Source organism: Zingiber officinale, chromosome 11B (genome assembly GCF_018446385.1).
Source record: "Zingiber officinale cultivar Zhangliang chromosome 11B, Zo_v1.1, whole genome shotgun sequence".
NCBI classification, from domain to species: Eukaryota; Viridiplantae; Streptophyta; class Magnoliopsida; order Zingiberales; family Zingiberaceae; genus Zingiber; species Zingiber officinale.
Window position 1 is genome coordinate 87,573,719 of NC_056007.1, and position 20,261 is coordinate 87,593,979.

General features: G+C 41.6%; 2 protein-coding genes and 1 long non-coding RNA gene across 7 annotated transcripts; 1 reads left to right on the forward strand and 2 right to left on the reverse strand.

Moving 5' to 3' along the window:
* Window positions 1-1,327: 1,327 nt before the first annotated feature.
* On the reverse strand, window positions 1,328-4,915 carry LOC122034811. Its single transcript, XM_042594168.1, has 5 exons — window positions 4,635-4,915; window positions 2,763-3,329; window positions 2,040-2,346; window positions 1,873-1,950; window positions 1,328-1,505 (listed from the first exon to the last, which is right to left on the reverse strand). Exons 1-5 carry the CDS (start codon window positions 4,670-4,672, stop codon window positions 1,449-1,451), a joined length of 1,047 nt encoding a protein of 348 aa, XP_042450102.1. The 5' UTR covers window positions 4,673-4,915; the 3' UTR covers window positions 1,328-1,448.
* A 2,842-nt stretch (window positions 4,916-7,757) lies between these two features.
* On the forward strand, window positions 7,758-10,682 carry LOC122034181. 5 transcript variants are annotated; one of them, XR_006126643.1, is made up of 6 exons: window positions 7,758-8,321; window positions 8,526-8,585; window positions 8,852-8,940; window positions 9,413-9,824; window positions 9,952-10,004; window positions 10,107-10,669. It is a non-coding gene; the product is annotated as an uncharacterized LOC122034181 (long non-coding RNA). The 5 variants fall into 5 exon arrangements; XR_006126644.1 differs by adding an exon at window positions 8,396-8,434 and having other exon boundaries at window positions 9,413-10,682; XR_006126645.1 differs by adding an exon at window positions 8,407-8,434 and having other exon boundaries at window positions 9,413-10,681.
* Window positions 10,683-11,047: 365 nt separating this feature from the next.
* On the reverse strand, window positions 11,048-12,880 carry LOC122034180 (aspartyl protease family protein 2-like). The gene has a single exon (XM_042593313.1). It carries the CDS (start codon window positions 12,839-12,841, stop codon window positions 11,258-11,260), a length of 1,584 nt encoding a protein of 527 aa, XP_042449247.1. The 5' UTR covers window positions 12,842-12,880; the 3' UTR covers window positions 11,048-11,257.
* Between the last annotated feature and the right edge of the window lie 7,381 nt (window positions 12,881-20,261).

A 20,261-nucleotide genomic window follows, 5' to 3' on the forward strand; every position in this document is an offset into this window, starting at 1 on the left:
GAAACATTCTGATGTAGCAATGGTGGCTGTTGAGGTCGTGGTTGCTAATATTGCTGTTGTGGCGGTCATTTTTGCTGTTGCGATAGTTTACCTTTGTTAAATAATAATGGACACTGAGACTTTTAATATCCTTTTTCTTTGTAATAAGCACACGCATCACTAGAAACCTTCGAAGTCAACCTATTTTGATTATACGACATAGATCGCTATGGTGCTGCAAAAATAAATGGCGTAGATGGTGCAATATAGTCCTCTTATCAACCTGAGACTTGAGACGAATCTTCTCAACTAGCAATTCATGTACTACTGAATCAACGGAAGGGAGAGGACTACGATGTGAAATTATTTCACACAATCCTTCAAAGTCATTATGACGAGCCATCAAGAATTGGACCGGATGTTCTTCTCTATGAGTGACATAAGCCCGGAATGCTCGTAATTTTGAGAATTTTGTGAGTGCTAATTAGTCTCATAGTTCTGACATGGTAGAATAAAATTCTTGGATGCCTATATCTTACTGTCAAAGTGCACAGAAATCTGCTTCCAATTAATATTGTTTGACAAAATTAGTTTGAGTGTATAATCTTGCCAGATGATGTCAAACCTTTTTGGTTGCCTCGTACTTTGCCAACTGAATACCAATAGAATGTGAAATAGAATTATTGATCCACGTAATAATCTTCGTATTATCGATCTCCCAAACATCCAACGACTTTATATAATCATCAACATTGATGTTCGTTGGTTAAATTCGCATACTTAAAATATATTCCCAATACGAATAATTTTTTCCATCCAATCAGACACTGATCGATTAAAATAAATCTTCTGTGCGACCACTCATGATGATAGAACAAATTATGCTCATAAATAACCTAACACCAAATAAAATCAAATATTACGTAAATAAAAGAAACCGAATCCAAACTGTACGGTTGCACTAAAAAAAACTTATAAGAAAAATCTAAGCCGTAAATTGAAAAGGTAAAATATCAAATTACCTTAAAAATTATAAACATATTATTTTAATGAAATCATATAATCTAACAAAAACAAACTTGAACATCCTAAAATTTACCTAGACTCGCTCATATACTGCCATAAGTACATCGTTTAGCCAGCTACAATCTCACAAGAAGCTTCAAATCTTTCATTTTATTGTTTAATTGCCGCGCTTCAATTTCTTTGTTGGCGTTCGAGTTGGATGCCGAAACGAGTTGGAGAACGTGGACCAGACTGAAACAGGAGGGCGCTCTATCTCTGCAAGTAAGCTGGGCCCTAACCCTTTTTGGTTATGAACTCAATTGAATGGTTGGGTCATGGAAGATTCAGGCAACAAAAATTCATTAACACGCAGCATCTTCAATTAATTCCTTTATAAAAGAAAGAAACAAGGAAAAAACAATTTAAAAAAAAAAAAAAGGCAAAATGAGACTGGCACTTCAACTTCACTCGGAATCACTGTCCAGACTCTCCATTCCCTTCAATCCCCTTCGCTTCTGCTTCTGCACAAATCAATCGATAGCAAGCAGGAAATTAATAATAATAATAATAATAGTTATTTTTATTAAAATATTAATTAAGAGATATAAATGAAAGCATCGAGATCCTGATTGAGGAAAAAGGCGAACAATAAAAGCGTAAGAGAGGGAGCCACGCCGCACATACGTGGCGTCACGTGAAGGGGCCAACAAAGTCATACCCATACTGAAAATTAATAATAAGGAAATAAAATAAAAGCTACTGCCAATTAAAATCATTTATTATGCATCAGTAAGAATGAAAATAGCAAGGCTACAAAAGGTCAAAATTCAGGCGAAGTAAAACAGAGAAGAAAGAAGAAGAAGAAGAAGCCATCAGAATCATACATACCTTCTTCGCGCATTTCTTTTCCCTTACTTCGTACCTCCCCCTCGTCAAATCCGAAAGCCACATCCCTGGGAAGCAATACTGATTTCCAACCACCGAAAAAAAAAGACAAAAATCAAATTTTGAGACAAAAAAAAAAAGCATTTTATTTATTTATTTATTTATTATACCTGCAAGGTTCTATCGATGTTCTTGGCCCTCTTCTTGGGGCGCTGGGGGAGCTTGGTGCCCTTCATGGCCAGGAAATCGTCCTCTTTCTCCTTCCTCGAGAGGCAGAGTTGGATCCTCGGCCACTCGAAATGATCCAGATTGATTCTTTCCTTCGCCATGCTTGGGTTCGGATCCGATGGCGGTGGCTGCTTTTGGTCCGGATCTGCAGCGTCGCTGACGCTGGCGTTGGGCGGCGATCTGAGGGCCTTCTCCGCCGGGGATCGCTTCTCGGGTCGTGCTCGGCCTTCCGATCTCTCTTCGACGATCCTGATCATGGCAAGGGGTGGAGGTGAGACGTCAGTGGGTGAGACTCGGAGACAAACAAAGATACTGAGATGGACCTCTCTATTCTACCAAAAATAAAGTAGTCCAAGGGCTTTATATATATATATATATATATCAACCAAACAGGAGAAAAATAAACACAATTACAGCATCAAAAACAAAAAAAAGAGCAATTTTTAGGAAAAAAACGAGAATTAATTGTAAATCTATTCAACTACTGACTGACGAGTAGATCTTCCCAGGAAGCATGATGGAAATGACCACGGATCGAAGATCCTTCGTCTATTCATCTTCTCATCCAAAGAAAAGATGGGGAAAATGAAAATAAATAAATAAATAAATTCGGATGAACCAGTTGCTGAGAAGCGATACGAGGAACAAAGGAAGAAACTTGTTACCTGTTGCCGACGGATGCCCTCGATTCGCGGCCGGGCAAGCATAGCCTCGTTCTGGTAGCGTACGGGCCGCAGGGGGGAGGCAAGGCAGCGGCCGGGGCCTCCGAGGACTTCCGCGGGAGCTTGACCACCTGCCTCGAGTGAGCCGGTGAGTCGTCCCCTTCCGTTACCGCCGGTGCTGCGACCGGCGACGCCCGGGCTTCGGCCCTCACCCCGCGGGACCGCTTCCGGTGCCCCCATTGGAAGAGGACGTCGCCGTGGCTTGGCCCATTGATCTGGTGGTGGCCGTGATCCTTTGCCTGCGTTCGGAGTGTGGAAGTGCGGGAGGAGGAAGGTATGGCGAAGGAGTGCGCCGCCTCCGAGGCGGAAACGTTGAAGAAGGGAGGGTCGCGACTCGGGGACCGATAGTCCGATCCGGCGTTGGATTTCACCGTCAATGGTTTTGGTTCCAACGGCGAGCAGTTAGGGAATCCGTTGTTGTCCTCGGCGTCGTATTCCTCCGAAGCTCTCAGACCGGTCTTCCTACCATTGCTGAGGACGACGACATCTGGGCTGTTTAATCTCTGGAATCTGGCGATTGCAACACACGGATAAATTAAAATCTTCAACATCCAAGAGATGACTCGAGTCCAAGAAAGGTAAAATTCTAAAATTTTCAGCCGAAGAAAAAAATGTGAAATGGATGATGAAGAACAAGAACACGAAGAGATTTTAGCTCAAATTAATGCGAGAGTAAACCGTAAAAGGACTTGAATCTTACTATGCATCCATTTGGGACAACAAGGATCGTATTCGTCGATCCGCAGTGAGTAACAATCGCAGGAAATAGAGTGGAAATCAAAGATCAAAAAATAAAATAAAAACACTCCTTTTGGTACAAAACGGAGAAGGAATTGGATGGATCCAAAGCAGCTATCTAAGAACTATAGAAAAGAAGAAAAACAGCCGGTAGCTACCTCAAGGAACTCTGTACCTTTATTTTAGCCAAAATTGACTCTAAAATCTGAGAATGGTACACAAGAAAAACAAGGCAGGCCTGAAATCAACAAGCGAGAAGCAACAACGCGTTCACAAAAAACCACCGCCTAGATGATTAGGCCATTGATCGACAAAAGACGATTGATCCTTCAATTGGAGATAGAAAGAGCTCCAAACGAAAACTAGGCGACAACGAAACAGGCGGATGCTTCTTCAATGAAGGCGGAAGGGCGGAGTGGCGTGGGAGGGCGCCGGCGCGGCACTTTGCATTCACTACAATATCTCTCGCCTTAGAAACGCAGAAGATGTGATCGCCATTTCCTCACTGGAAATATTCTGAATGATAGAAACAAAAAAAAAACCTCTGATCTGGATATCTTCAAAATGAGAACTAGCCGATTTGGCTATCAAACCATGAAAACCAGGATTTGGAACCTCGGGAAGTCGATTTGAAAACCACAGCAGGATGGGGAAATCCTGCTCCTTCTCAAGGAAAAAAAGACCAAAAACACGGATAGAACAAAAGACGTATTCCTCGAACAAGAAAAATCAAGTCGCCAATGAAGACATCATCTAAAATCAAAGCTTCTGTTGCTCAACCGAGAAAAAGCTCCATAATCGAGTCGTAGTTTTCGAGAACGGGGAAAGCTTGCCTAAATCATCGCAACCTACTATCCTGATGACCAACCAAGGTCATTGCGAAATAGAAGAAGAAAACAAGTACCATCTACAGAACCACTCAACGGCTGCATCCTCTTCAAAACACGATCTTTTCAAAACAAAAGACAGGAGAGAACAGAAACCGATCCCTGGCCACAGGGTCTCTTGAAAACAAGCGCAAAAAGCATCAATTGGAATCCATCAAAAGCAAACAGATTCGTGAAAGATCTAGGCAACCTCATCTTGTTAGACGGAAGAAGGATTTCATGACCCATTTTCCCCCATTCTTTGCAGTTCAATTCGTACAGCAGATCGTGTAGATTACAGACTTTTCACGACAAGAGCCGCGATTTCTTCACTATTTCGTTCTCCAGGCGCACGAATTGAAGGAAGCCAAAGCAATCAGATTTAGGCAGAGATAGACAGCGCCCGGGTATCAGTTTGGAGGTAGAGGAGACAGGAACGAGAGAGAGAGGAGAAGCAACAGCCAACAGGCGAGACGAGAAGGCGGAACGGGTTAACAATGGACTATAGTAGTTCCGTCGAATTTGATGTTACCAAAATACCCCTACTCGGCTCACGGCGACGAGCGTCGATTTGTAAATTGAAAAATAACAATAGGCCAAAATGCAAAAAACACAAGCGAAGGATGCGACGCCGGTTACAGTGCGGGGGAAGCATTTGGTCATTTCCCGGGACCGCAATTTACTACCGTACACATAAAGCAAATCTATGCGGTCGAACGAATCGGCCGTCCAATGTATCTTCTTTTCAGGATGCAGGCGCGCGGAAGGTATTAATGCTTTAAGATGCGCACAAACCGCGAAATCATCGATTTATACGGGAAAATTTTAATGATATTATTTTTAAACTTTAATGTATCTTCTTTTTAAAAATTTTTACATAAAATGTCCTTTTATAGCATTCTTTTTTTTCCCTATTTATAAAATAGATAAAAAAAAATAGTTTATGTCAGATTAAATGTCTCACTATCAACCCATTTATTCAATTGTATTTTTCATTTATTTTTATTAAAAAATATAAGTTAATATTTTGATTATTCTTAGGATAGAAAGTTAATTGTCACAACTATTTAAGGCCAAACTATATAAATTTACTTCATACTAAAATACAAAATAATATCATTTAAAACAGCAATAATAGTCAAAATGTATATTGATTAATATCTTTATATAATTTTAACCTTTGATTTTTTAGGTGATAGTAAATATTCAACTAACTGAATTTTAAAAGATAACGATGACCCCCGTAAACTTAACATATTATTAGCATTGGTTATAATTTTTCCGGATCAAATTTGAGTTTTGATATTTGAATTTTAATTTTTGATAATGTATAAAGATTATAGGTGTAATTGTATATTTGAAAAGATTATTAGTATAATTCTCCTCTAATCAAGGATTGATCAATTTGGTACGAAGAAGAATCAAATAGATCAAGGTTGATGAGATATTTGACTAGGAAGTCCTAACTGAAAATTAGATAAAGGCAAGTCCAACAAGAAAGTTGATAGAAGATGAAAATCTAAGTGGATTAGTGTTGATTGAATACTTGGCGTAGAAAGCCCTTATGAGTGAAGCGGGGCAGATGTAAAATCTTAGTAAGTGAAACTAGGTGTTGGAAAGTTATGGTGAGTGAAGCCAGACAGTTGAAAAAACCTGGTAAGTGAAGTTAGGTGAAAATCCTAGTGAGTGAAACTAAGTGTTGAAAATCCTGGTGAGTGAAGCCATGTGAAAAGTCTTAGTAAGTGAAGCTAAACGGTAGAAATCCATGTGGGTCAAGGTTGATTGGACACCTAGTGTTTGGAAGTCCAAGTGGATCATGGAGGACAGGACACTTGACACGAGACAATAAGTCCAAGTGAGTCAAGGTTAACCGGACACTTGGCATGAAGAGAAAAGTCCAAGTGGGTTAAAGAATTGACTGGATATTTGGTGACGAAGTTCCAGCAAATCAAGGTTGACTAGATACTAGGCATAAGGGGGTCTCAACAGGTCACGCTTGACTAGATGTTGAGATTCGAAACCCTAACTTGAGTTTAGGATTGATCAATCGATTAATCGATCGATTCAACTAGAACTCAATCGATTAGTTGATCGATTGGGAGGTTTGCGTTAGCAATAATAGCCAAATCGATCAACTGATCGATTGGTGGCCGTTCGCGTAAAGAATACAATGTGCTTCCCAATCGATTAGCCGATCGATTGGGCTATTCCAATTGATCAGTCGATTTATTGGGGCTGATTTTCTTGTGACAATGTGAGAAAATTGGAATCGATTGGTCAATCGATTCCGGGGTCTTTTGTGAGAACACATAAGTGCACTAGATCTTTCAGCCGATCGATTCAGATGTTTCTAATCGATCAGTCGATCGATTGAGAGATACCGTTACACAGATTGTGACTTTTGGATGACTGAGATTGCTCAGATCTTACACGGCAATCGATTGAAAGTAAGACCAATTGATTAGGAATCATAGATCATAGAGTATAGGGTGAAATGTTGTTGCACTTCCAAATCAATAAGGAGTGACTCAAAGCAATAAAAAGATAACAAGCTAAGTAAAAAATTTATTGTAAAGTGTTTTTACTTCTATTTGTGCTTGTATTCTTGTTGTACTTCTCCACGTGAGATTGTATGATGTTTCTCTATCTCCGATTATCTCGAGAAGGAATATTTTGATAATAGATATGTATATGAGAGTATGAATTCTTAGATTAGTTATCTCTTTTTAACGTGGATATATAAATCTTTATGTTAATATTAAGATTTAACCCTTTACATCATCATCATTGAAGTAAAGTGAAATATTCAACCCCTTCCTCCCTCTGAAGTATCTCAATATTTAAATAAATTATTTATTAAAAAAATCATCAATTAATTTGTAAACATTAAGAGCTCCATTTCACTGCACTTTGCCCATCAAAATAAATTGGAAGGGGCTCGCAGGCTCACAGCGATCAATCACCTATTTTTTTTTTCAAAAAAATTATCTATTAATTTAACAAATCAGACTCAATTTTTAATATGAAATTGAGAAGGCGTCATTGTATTATTACCCGGGCTACTTTACCCTTTACCCTTTAACTTTAATCATTCATATGAGTTGTAGTGATAATTGATAAATGAGCAATGATATGCTCAAGGGAAAAAATTTAAGGAAAAATTCAAGAATAGACACATAAAATCATGGCCTACTATTTTATTTTTTGTGGGACTCATTATTTTATGAATTTATCCTTATATTTTTCCTTGAGTTTTTTTCTTGAACATATAATTTTTCTTGATAAATTTTTAATGAATGCTATAAAAAAAAATAATTAGCTTAAATATGGACATTAATTTTCCTGCCAAATCTCGACGTTGCCCCGCCGCCGCCCTCCACCAATCGCCACCGACCTCTCTCCCCCCTCCAGTCACGCTTCCGTTCCTTCCACCCGTGGAGGACAACACTCGATGATTTCGGACTCACCGTTCTCTGGTGGTCTCCCAGCAGCTCGACGTCAGTCGGAATGGAGGCGCTGGTATCGAGGAGGAGGATTTTGTTACTGAGGTTTTTTGAAGGAGAACCCTAGCTATCTGGACGCCCCAATTCTCGGTGCGCGATTGGTTTGTTACGCTGAGGGAGAAGTAAATTCCGGAGAAAGGTTCCAATTCTAGGTTATTTCAGCTTGGTAAAGACTGCTAGGGTAGTCCGCCATTATTAAGGAGGAGAGGGAGGGCGGTGGTGGGAAGAAAGGCGAGTCTGAGAATCCAGTGCATCTCAAAGCCCTTCTTAGGGAGTTCAAGGGTAAACTTCATGCTCCTGAAGAGGTGTTCAAGGATAATTTGTTTGAAGAGGAAGAGTTCGAGAGGAACTCAGAGGAGCTTCCATGGATGAGCTTCAAGGATTTTCAGAAACAGGTTAGTGCTGGAAAAGTAAAATTGTTGATGACTCTTCTGAACTTCGGTATAGATATTTTATTGTTGATTTGAAGGATTATTCCAGATGACAAACACATACAAAAATCAAAATGGTAGGATCATCGTAGTACTTCTTGTGTTTGCCCCCCAACATTTTGAATGTATTTATTGCAAATGGTTTAGACCCTTCTATTCGTTATGCAGGGTGATTTGATTAGATCAAGATGAAGCATTGGTTCCATTGGAGGAATTCAGAGGACCAAGGTATGAAATTGAGAAACATACCACGTCAGCTATCAGTCTCCTCTGGTTTTTCTCCAATGACACAAATCAAACAAATCTGGTTGTTCATATGCACCCTTTATTATCTATGATTCTGAATAGAGTTCTGAATTAATTTTTCTTCATTTTCTTGCAGAGTAGATGATTTATTTATAAAATATGAATTTCTAGACAAATTCAGTTAGTATACATTTCCTATGTTTCTCCACGTTACTATTGAAACATTAACTAACTTTGATTTTTTTCAGTTGAATCATGAGTTCAAATCACACAGCCCAATCTAAAAGATGATGGGTAGTTGATAGAATCAAGAACCGAATAAGAAACCAAATTTCAGGTCAGTAGTATTTTTTTCAAGCTAACTACCTCACTGCATGCACTCAACAATGCTATGACAATCTATTTTTTGGCAACAACAATGGCTAAATACAAAAAAAAAAGGTAAAAATGAAAGGCACTCACTGTCTATGAGAATCTAGTTCTATCTTTAATGGAAGAATTAAATGAGAAAATAAACTAATATTGGCAAATCTATTGCATAGTTAACAATTTCAATCATTTTGAGCTGAAGGTGAGAGGAGCAAAGGGAGACTGAAGAAAATTCTAACGTAAAGAAAAAACAATTTAAAACTTCTGGATATTAGTTTGTTAAAAATATAGCCACATATAAGGATAAAATCCATTTATTGGGTTCCAAATAGTTGGGATTCAAGACAGGTTGTTGTTTGGCAACAATGGCTAATCGTGCATAAATTTTAAAAGCATGTAGTTTTGTACATTTTTTGTTGACCATTTAATTTCATTGGCAGTCCTACATCAGCAAGTTATATGACTACCCCACATTGTAGCATCTCCAGTATCAAGCAGATTTTTGGTTGAACATTGGATGGTGACAGAAGTAATGTCTGCTGCTGTTGCTGCTTCGGTGATTGCAGGTTTCGCAGCATCTGCTGCTTTTGCTGCAACCAGTTTTCTGTATGCTGCTACTGCATATGTTGTCTGGCCTCTATCTAGGAAGCTTGTGTTGGACTTGGGTATAATCTCCAGTATTGCAGAACCAATATGGGAAATGTCCTAAATTTGTTCACTGAAGGAGGGTTTTTCTCCAGAATATATGGATTTTACACTTATGGTGGTGTCTGCTAGCTTTCAAATGCTAAAACCCACTATGCTGGTTCTTATCACAATGGTTCTTCTTGTTCGGTTTACTCTTTCAAGAAGGTCAGAGAATTACAGTCAATGGGCGATTACTTTCTCTCCCAGCATCTTTTTGTACAATTATTTCACTATCATTTTGTTTTGGATGCTTCAATGGCATTCCTTGGCTTGACTAACATGCTTTGGACAGGATTTAGGCAAGGGATTGAATTTGAAAACTCCAACCCACAGGCCTGAGTAAATGTGAGTTCGTATGGGTGGATATGCTTTGTTTCCCATACACCATTGCAATAAACTCAGACATGCATCCACAAAAATTACTGCCATTCTTTCTTCCATTGACAGGGTTCTACTGGAATCAAATTCCATTAGATATCCATTGACAGTGATGTGGCAGGATAGATGATGCGGTAGAAGAATTGCAGGAGGTTAGTGTTTGTGCCAATTGATGCTAGGAAAATGCCAATTGTTTCTTAGATATTTGCTATCTGCATAAGCCTTGTGAAATTTTATAGCATCTCATATGGAAGAAGAAACGTTGATTAAATTTAATTGTCCTTCATTTAGCGGAACTATTTAGCAGACTAAAATGTTGCCATTAGTATGTAGATGTCTTTAATAATGTCTTTGCTTTCAACAAATATCTATGATAATGTCGAAAGGTCCATCACAAAGTCTATGGACCACTCTGTGTAAAATGTTTTTGTCAACTTCTGTGTAAAAAATTTCATGAATTGCTCTGGTTTTCGACTATAGAGTTTAAATTGCTTCTTGAATACGAATTCAATAGTACAGACTTTTTTTTTAATGGATCTCAAATAGCCTGCAATCTGTTGATTCAGTTCAGTGGAACAATTTTATCCCCCTTTGTTTATATTTTGTTCATCTAGAATTTTTATATTTTGTTCCTCAAGGATGACATAAGAGTCAAAAGAGCATGTTGGATTAGCATTTTACTGTTCTTATATGTCTTCATCCTTTAATACCAATAATCTCTAATATGGCTCATCGCTGAGATCTTGCAACACTTCGACCTGGTCGCATTCACCTCAAGGCTTTCTTCCAGGCCAAATGAATGTCGCTTGTCAAACTACATTAGGTTGAGCTAAAATCTTCAATTACCATGCACCTTGTTGGTTTCTTTAATTTTAAAGTAATATTTCAGTCTATTCTCATTTAACTATCAGCTAATGCTTGCTATTTCACTTCCTTTTAGATAGAATTCATCCATCTGGGCAAAGGAACGACTTGATACTTGAATGTTCATGCTCGCGAATAAGCAGAGATTAAGATGAAACCAGTGCAGAGTTGCATTAACAGGGGAAACAGCAGAGAGACAAGTGTGTGGAAGAGGAGGCATGCTTTACGGGTGGTGGATGCATACAACGGCTACTAAAAAGGGCAAGGGTGAGGGTAGGGGAGAGTTAATTCGACCTCCCATGTGCGCGCTGCACTCTGCCGCAGGTTGGGCCGGTGGCCTGTGTCGGCAGCCGCCGTCAACATCCTCGCGGCATGAGCCCTACCCTCGACCTATCTCTGTCGAACACCACACGGTACCCTTGCTGCTGTATGTTGCCGATGATGGACACGCCGCTGTCTGTCCCGGCGAACGCGAAGCAGAACGTGCCCCTGGTGTCCACCGGGATGAGGTAGTTCTCCGCCGGCAGCGACACAGCCGAACCGCTGGCGAGGTGCAGCGACACCGTGGGAACCTTCACCTCCGTCCGCCCGGAGAGGTCGTAGCATGTGTCGAAGAGGGAGAAACCGCCAGGCGCCAGCTTCAGGCCTGTCGTCCCGGCCCTGAAGGCATCGCGCAGCGCTTGGTATGCCGACCGCGCCAGCCGCGTCACTGACGTTCCTGAGTCGATGATCACGCCTCCCCTTCCGGTCGAGGGATCTAGGCGGAGGTCGGACGCCAGGACGCCGGGCACGCGCGTGCCGCCGACGCTCACTCCTGTGAGCTCGATGTAGTAGAAAGAGTCCACCTTGGGATTTCGCACCATGGGAGTGTAGGCCACTCGCGAAGAGGCCCTGGGCACGGCGGAGTTCCCGAACACCACCGTGGATGACCGGTTTGGAGCACCGGCAGAGGTGCGATCTACCAGGCAGTATGAAAACATCCGGCCGAACCGTCGGCCAGCCTGGGACGGAAAAGAGAGGCTTCCACGACCAAGGCCGAGGAGACCCGCAGCGGCAACGAAGAGGCCCTCGTTGTCATGGCCGCACCCAAGAGCGACGCGCGGGACACGGACACTTCGCCGGAAAGTGAGTGTCTCGGTCGAGAACTCACCCATGGTGATGGATCCGTCACCGTACGAGACCTGATACTGGCAGCTCCGGCGGCGCGTGTCGCAGCCGGCCACGTCCAGGCGGCGGCATAGCGGGGTTCCGCAGGGTACGGCCGCGTAAGTGTGGGATCTTCGAGGGTCGAAGATCGGGTCGGACTGGGAGTAGCAGCGCCTGCACGGGGCGCACTGCAGCCAGACGATGTCACTGCCGGTATCGAGCACCATGTAGACGTACCTCGGCGGCGTGCCGATCCCGATCCTGGCGAAGTACTCGCCGCTGCCCTGCGCGAGGCCGGACACCACCTTACTGCTGAACCCCCGCCGTCCAGTGACGTTACGAGGAAGCGGGGCAGCCACCTCCGCGAGCATTTGCCGGAGGGATTCGACCCGCTCAGCGTCACGGTCGAGGCGGAGGCTGAAGACCTGCTCGGGAGAGGCAGTCGCGGCAAGGAGGGAATCACGGTGTGAGAGCTCGAAGTGGAAGGACGAAGGCGAAAGGGTCCCCTCGGACTCGGAGTCCACCCCCGTAGCTAGGCTTTGGGCCTCGTCCTCCTCTGGAACGACGGTTGCAGGGCTTCTAAGAGGAGTAACGAAGAGGGTTTGACGCTGCAGGGGCTTGGAAGTTCCATTACCTGCTACTACGAGGAGGAGGAGTAGTAGAGAGTAGAGGAGGGAAAGAGGAGGAGCGGTGGACGCCATGGATGAGTGAGTGAGTTCGCTCCATGCTGTTGGCATATAAAAAAAAGAAGGGGGGACAAAGGAGGAAGACGAACCGGTCGGTACGGAATTCATGGAGGATGATTCGTTTGTGGGTGGCGGTGAGCCGGAATTAGCATTTTAGAATCAATCCGGTCCAACTTTTTCCATTTCCTCCTCGATCATATTTTATTTAGTATTATTTTTATCAGCTATTTTCGCTATTTATTATTAAATTGAAATGTATTTAGGCGAATTATATATTTAAAAACAATAAAATAATGCGGCGCAAGTAAGCTCAAGGACATGTCTCTAGCAGCAGGCACCAAGAGCAGCTCAGAGTAAGTACAAACCACGTGTCGGGTGGCAGCGGACGTCACTTCCCTTCCACGCTAGCAAAACTAGTTAACTTACTTGTCGGTTTTAAAATTAAAATTTAAAACTCGTATTGAAAATGTGAATTGTTTATGACTTTGCATGAATTTGAATGATAGTTGATTATTCTGTTCGAAAACTGAATTAATGGAGGTTGGATATGTGGTGTTTTTTAAGAGGTTGATGTAGATCTCTTGATTTTCCGTATGGGCCTCCGATAAATCTGTACAGAAGTCGAGTCGGGAAGGGATTCTCAGCGACGATCCTCCGACGCTCAAGTCAGGTAAGTGGACAACGAAGAAGTGGCCCCAAGTCTCCTAGAATGCGTATCTCCGGTGAAGTGCAAGGCTCCTTATATAGAGCTGGGAAGGAGCTCATGCACACATGTCGAGGCGAGTACGTGTCCTCAGCCCATACCTCGGTAAGGGCTTGTCAGAAGGCTTACCTGACACCATACTGTCATAGTCCAAACATGTCTTCGATGGGACAACAGAACCCCTTGTCGCCAGATTTGGAGTATGGCCTAGTCATAAAGCATGACAGCTGTCAGAAGATGTTCCTTGTCCTTCTCTCCTTACTCTCACGTCCGACCGGCCGGCACTCACATCACGTCTGACCATCCATATGCACTGGCAAGCTTAGGAGATTCTCGATAATGTGCTCTGTGGGGATTATTCGCAGTATATCACCTTATGTCTTCGACCGAGCGTATCATTCACTCGGCCCTATGATCCTGTTCAGCGAGCGTCAGAACCCCGACTCCCATCGGGGCGCCTTTTGCCATCAGTTGGACACCGGTAGGTCGGCCGGGCGGTCGGCCCACCCTTCTCCAGTCGGCCTATTGATCAAATCTTTTCTCGGGTGTCCGGTTGGTTCATCCTTCGCCTATCGATCAAATTAATCCTTTGACTTTCACATGGCGTTGACTTCCCAGAACGAAGGTCCCCTGTTCTTACCGTCGGATCAACTATCTTTATTAGCGTATCAGAAATTAATGTCCTGATTTAAGTAGTGAACCCCTCCATATTTACTATAGCTCAAATGATCAACGAATTTATAACTAAATTTGTGGTGAAGATTTTTTTTCCCTTTTTAATGGTTTATTTGCTTATTTAAATGTTTTTTAGAGCAGTTGGAGTTCATATTTGGATTAAAATCATCGATGGGCCCATCGATAGAGCTAATAAATGATCAGAAGCTCACTAAATTAGACGCTTGAAGAATTTGCATTACAGCAGCGTAAAGTTACCGGCACTACTACACGCATACATCCATCAAGAAGCCCGCACTCAAATAAATGCCATTTTTGTTGGCATTTATGATGCGTGGTACGAATTTGATTGCCCTAAAACAATGTCCCCACATGTCCTTAATATGCTTGCACTGCAAACACCCACAGAGAGTACAGTTGTGGTCATCAGTTTTCAGTTCCTTGGATTGTTTAGACAGACATTGCTCTTTGTTTTTTTTATCTGCATGTTAGCTGGAAAGCAGCGAGGATAAGCGTCCAACTGACGAAAGAAGATTAAATGCTTTTAAGTGATGGGCATAGAAGTACTGTTTGGTGTATCTTCACTTGTTTCATTTGAACGGACATGTGATGAGCCTGATGGGGAGAGTTCATGGGTTGAATCCCAGCTAAATGTTTCGACAAGATTCCACTTTTGATCAGGTGTAACAGACAATCAAACTTTGTTGGGATTCTGTTTTTTTCAAGCTAAATATAAATTACATAGCAACAAACAATGCGAGTTAACTGTGTCCTCATGCAATCCCTCGACCCAAAACTAAGATCAGAATAGGAGATATCAAGGCGAGGAAGATGAAATTCTACTTTGCTCTCACTTCCCACTGAGGGTGGGGAATTCTCCAGGATCCTCAATCGCGGGAGCAGATGTAGGGCTTGAAGATCCATCATCAAAATTACCTCCAAATTGTTGCCCTCTACCACCTCTCAGTCTACCACTCCCGCGGCCTCCCGGAGTAGTCGGTTTAAAGAACTCAGTGATGCTCATCGGCTACAAACAAAGGATTCTCGTCCGTCATAAAACATGAGAACACCAGTACCCTGCAAGTAGACATTGCATCGACTAACATCAGGCTTGTAATAAAATAGGCATAAATTTGTTTTTAAAAAATTTGTAATCAAGCGAAGATCTCTAGTCTTAGAGCGTCTAAATCAAGCCCCTGTGGAAACTTCAAGCGGCACTTCATATTCATCATCGGGAAGTTGTGTTGGTTCATCAGATGCTTCTCTTGATTTCTAATCCAGCCCAAGCCAAGGATCAACTGACATGCTTCTCTTGACATTATCTGAACCCCTTTCGCTTCAGATTTTACAAAGCGTCGTCTGGACTCGGGGAAAAAAATCACCTCATCATGTGGCAACTATAATTTTGCTTCCGAAAGGATTTGGGGGACACAGACTTCAATATACACCTCTTTGGTCTCTCCACTTGATTCCTGACGAAGTTGACATCAGATATAGTTTTCCATTGTGAACTGATCCAATGTTCTGAATGTTGGACATAAAAAAAAAAATTTAATGTCGAAGATTTATGGATATTAATTGAATTTAAGTTACATTAAATTAAATTTAATTTACAGTCGAAATCACCTGAACGGATAATCTCAGACTATCAGCAGGGGTTGATTTATGTAAAGTGCAGAGCGAAAGACCAAGTCTGCAGAGCGGATGACCAGCAGAGCGGAAGACCAGGTCAGCAGAGCAGAAGACCAGGGCAGGTCTGCAGAGCGGTAGACCAGAACTGCAGTGCTGCAGACCAGAACTGCAGTGCTGAAGACCAGAGCAGCAGGGCAGATCTGCAGAGCGGCAGACCAGAGCAGCAGATCAGAGAGGCAGCGCAGGTCTGCAGAGCGAAAGACCAGAGCTGCAGGGCAAGTCTACAGAGCGGCATACCAGAGCATCAATGCAAGTCTGCAGAGCGGAAGACCAGAGAGGTAGAGCAGGTCTACAGAGCGTCAGACCAGATCTGCAGAGCGGAAGACCAGGTCTACAGAACGGAACGACAGGGCTGGTCTGCAGAGCGGAAGACCAGGTCTGCACTTGATCTGGCAAAAGACAGATTAGGCGAGGAGACTGGCCGACCGGGAAAACTGACCGAGGCCTGCGAGAGTCGCAGTTTCCTTGAAACAGATTCGCTCACCTCCGGCTGTGCTTCGAGGCTTACAAGGGTCGTCTGTTTCCCAGAATACAACGGTAGACCGTGAATCCGACCAAGCACCGGTAGTCACGGTGAACTGAGTGGCACCCGATTGCTATCACGGGCACTCCACCGAGCAGGAGTTGCATGACAGAGGAAGAGGAAGAAAATGGAGAGCCTTTACTATGATGTGTGTGTAAGTCTTTTGCCTGTAGTCACAGCCTCCTTTTATAGGAGCTCAAATGAACGGCAAAATTAATGATCGATTAATGATCATTACTCACCAAGCTACGAAACGTCAGCGTTTCTCTCGGCCATTTTGATTTTGCATTAATCTTCCTTCAATGCATCCACTATACAAGCAGCAAAAAGGTTTACGTGGCAAAATATTAGCTGTTCCACTTGGGCGAATTTTGCCCCGACCGATCTGACATTCGTGTGCGCAGGTCGCACTCTCACACGAGTCAACTTGGTTCAGTGTAAATCCGGGCTCTAGATTTGCACCCCCTTGCGCACCCACGTGTGAGAGAGAGCCTCTCCCCATGCATTTGTTCACAACCTCAATGTATGTAAATCAATATAAATCAACAAAAGTGTCTTGAAACTTCCAATATGGGACTAAAGTCTCATTCACAATGTAGCCCCTTTCCTATTCCATTTCTTCTCCATTCACTTATTCAACAATTCCCCACATGAATGGAGATAGGGTAAGTGATAACATTCAGCAGTTGAGTCAAGTATAGGATTGGTAGGTTTTACCCTTTGAACCTTCCCTTGTGAAGATTTGGTTGCTTACTGGCTGATAGTAGACACGATGTTCTTGAACTATACTGTCATCTGTGTAAGCAGTGACAAATCTCACCCAAGACTCTCCCTGATACAACTCAGTTCTCATGAGTGTGTTCGTTCTTGGTCATGAACACACCTGGTTCTATGAGAAACTCTAAGAATTGTGCTTCCAATTCTCATCGAAGCGGTCCCACTTCTTTCTCACATAGGTGATCTCTCAAGAGTTGTCATCTACTCTTCTTGATCATTAAAAGCACATTGGCTTACCCTGGTCTAGTCAGTGCAGATTAGTTGTCCCTTTGAACCTAGTTCTTGGGATCTCCAGTCAGTATAGGTTGGGTATCCTCTGCACTGATCGCTGACAACGACATCAAGCCCATTCCTCTTGATGAGCTTGCAACTAACTCTCGATTTAACCCCTTGGTTAGCGGATCCGCTAGGTTATCTTTTGACTTCACATAGTCAACATTGATAACTCTCATTAAGAGTAGTTGTCTAATGGTATTATGTCTGCGACGTATATGTCTAGACTTACCATTATATAGATGACTTTGTGCCCGACCAATTGCTGATTGACTATCGCAATGTATGCAAATCACCGACACTTGTTTCGACCATCGTGGAATATCTTCTAAGAATTGTCGTAGCCATTCAGCCTTTTCACCACATTTGTCAAGAGCTACAAACTCAGATTCCATCGTGGATCTGGTTATTACGGTTTGCTTAGAAGATTTCCAGGAAATGACTGCACCTGCTAGAGTGAAGACATATCTACTCGTAGACTTAGAGTCTTTTATATCAGATATCCAACTTGCATCGCTATATTCTTCGATCACGGCAGGATATCTTGTATAGTGTCGTCCATATTCACGAGTATACCTCAAGTACCTCAGTACTCTTGTTATCCCTTTCCAGTGCTCAACACCGGGATTAATCGTGTATCTACTTAGTTTGCTTATTGCGTAGGCCAAATCTGGTCGTGTACAACTCATCAAGTACATCAAACTTCCAATTACTCGAGAGTACTCTATCTGAGAGATACTTTCACCTCGATTTTTCGATAGATGTTGACTCGTATCTATCAGCGCTCGTGCCAATGCAGTATCACCCTTGGTGAATTTCTCAAGAATCTTGTCTACGTAATGGGACTAACTAAGAATTTAAACTTTTTTCGCAGGAGATGTAACAAAAAATAAATATTGAGAAATACATGTCTAATTATAAATCTGAACGATGGCATAGACTTGAGCAACACTTCAGTGACAATTAAATAAGCATCAACAAGGGACTAACCGGCCTGAGCAGGAGGGAGCGGTTTACTCGGCAAGTTCGTCGGCACCTGAGTAACAGCGGCAACTGCTAAGGCAATGAGCTTTTTGGAGGCAATCTTCTATTGCTGCGAAGCAAGGAGCTGCCACATAAAAGAGATAAAATAGAATTATCAAAATTGATCGGATCAAATTATCAAATTAAATCATATTAGTATTTAGATTATTCTAATAATTCTGTTATAATTATTCTCAGGATTATTCTTAGGATAATTTTGTTATTTATTAATTAGTTAATTGACCAAGTATTTTTTGAACATTATATATTATATTGTCCTTAGGGCAAATATCAACGAATAATAAATTTTATTATTTTCATATTATTTCTTGTTCTCTCCGTATTCTTCTTCTTACATGGTATCAGAGCCATCGTTTTTTTTTATCTTCCCTCAATTCCTTGAGGCGGAGATCCTATAAAAGGCGAATTTTAAATTTTTCCCTCAAGCCTCTCCTTTTCTCCTACGTGTTTTAATTTTCTTATTCTTCTCTATTTTTCATAACAAAGGAAAAATACATATTTTCTTCCGCTGCCAACCCCTTTTCTTCTCTTTCCTTTTCCTTAATTTCTATTTTTTTTCTGTCTCTGTGGTTTTTCTCCACTGCCACCGGACAAGTTATTTTTTACTTTAGATGTCAAATACTCAACGACATCAAAAAGGCCAAAAGCAAAGTTCAGACCGATGTCAGACTTGTCACATCGTTGGTCATACTAGAAATATATGCCCTAAAAGACTTGATTGGTCACGAGTAAAATGTCAAATTTGTCTTGGAATTGGACATTTTGGTATTCAATGTCCTAGTCCATTTGACTCAAATTTCATTGGTAGTTTTATAGCCTCAAGACAACCATTTATTCCACAAGTATATCCTAAAGTTCTTTCGTCTATGCCTACTTGTGGTAAAACCTCAGAGTTTTCATCTACTATTGGTATATTGACACTGGAGCAACTCATCATGTCACATCAGATTACAATATCCTTACAGACGTAATGCCATATTATGGCTCAGATACGGTGCAAGTAGGCGATGGTTCAGGTTTACAAATTGTTAATCTTGGAAACACATATGTTCATTTATCTTATCAAACTTTTGACATGCGTGATCTTGTCTGAGAACAGGATCAATGCACAATGTCTTTTATGTTCCATCTATCACTAAAAATTTACTTTCTACACGTCAGTTCTGTCTTGATAACAATGTCATTTTTGAGTTTCATCATAATCATTATCTTATAAAGGATAAAAGAACAAATGTTATTGTATTTTATGGGAGAATCAAAAATGGTCTCTATTGTCTTCAGAGTTCTTCAATCAAAGCTTTTGTTGGTGAACGCACAAATAAACCAGCTTAACATGCTCGACTTGGTCATCCTTCCCTTCGTATTGTTCAGTCAATCATCATTAGATATGGTTTACCTACTTCTATTACCTCCTCTCCATCTCATTCATATAGGGTCTGCATGGAATCTAAAAGTCATAAGCTACCTTTCTCTTCATCTGATCATGTTTCTAATTTTCCACTTGAAATAATCCAGTCTGATGTTTGGGGCCCTGCACCTATTTTGTCTAATCAAGGTTTCCAATATTATGTTACATTCATTGATCATTTTAGGTAATATACTTGGCTCTATCCTATGAGAAGGAAATATGATTTATTTGATATATTCTGTAATTTTCAAATTCAAGTTGAACGATATTTTAATTGTAAAATACTCTCTTTTCATTCTGATTGGGGAGGCGAATATCAAGCTCTCCATCGTCATCTTGTCTCTTGTGGAATTGTTCATCGGGTTTCTTGTCCTCACACTCCAAAACAAAATGGCTCTGCTGAGAGAAAACATAGACATATAGTTGAAATTAC

Bases quoted from the DNA above. Each gene is read 5' to 3' on its own strand.
- LOC122034811 (XM_042594168.1), bottom strand. From the start codon at position 4,672: ATGGGTCATGAAATCCTTCTTCCGTCTAACAAGATGAG. The intron at 3,330-4,634 runs GTTGCCTAGATC...TGCAATCGCCAG, and splicing joins CTTCCGTCTAACAAGATGAG to ATTCCAGAGATTAAACAGCC. The intron at 1,506-1,872 runs GTATGTATGATT...TGATTTGTGCAG, and splicing joins AAAAGAAATGCGCGAAGAAG to AAGCAGAAGCGAAGGGGATT.
- LOC122034180 (XM_042593313.1), bottom strand. From the start codon at position 12,841: ATGAATTCCGTACCGACCGGTTCGTCTTCCTCCTTTGTCCCCCCTTCT.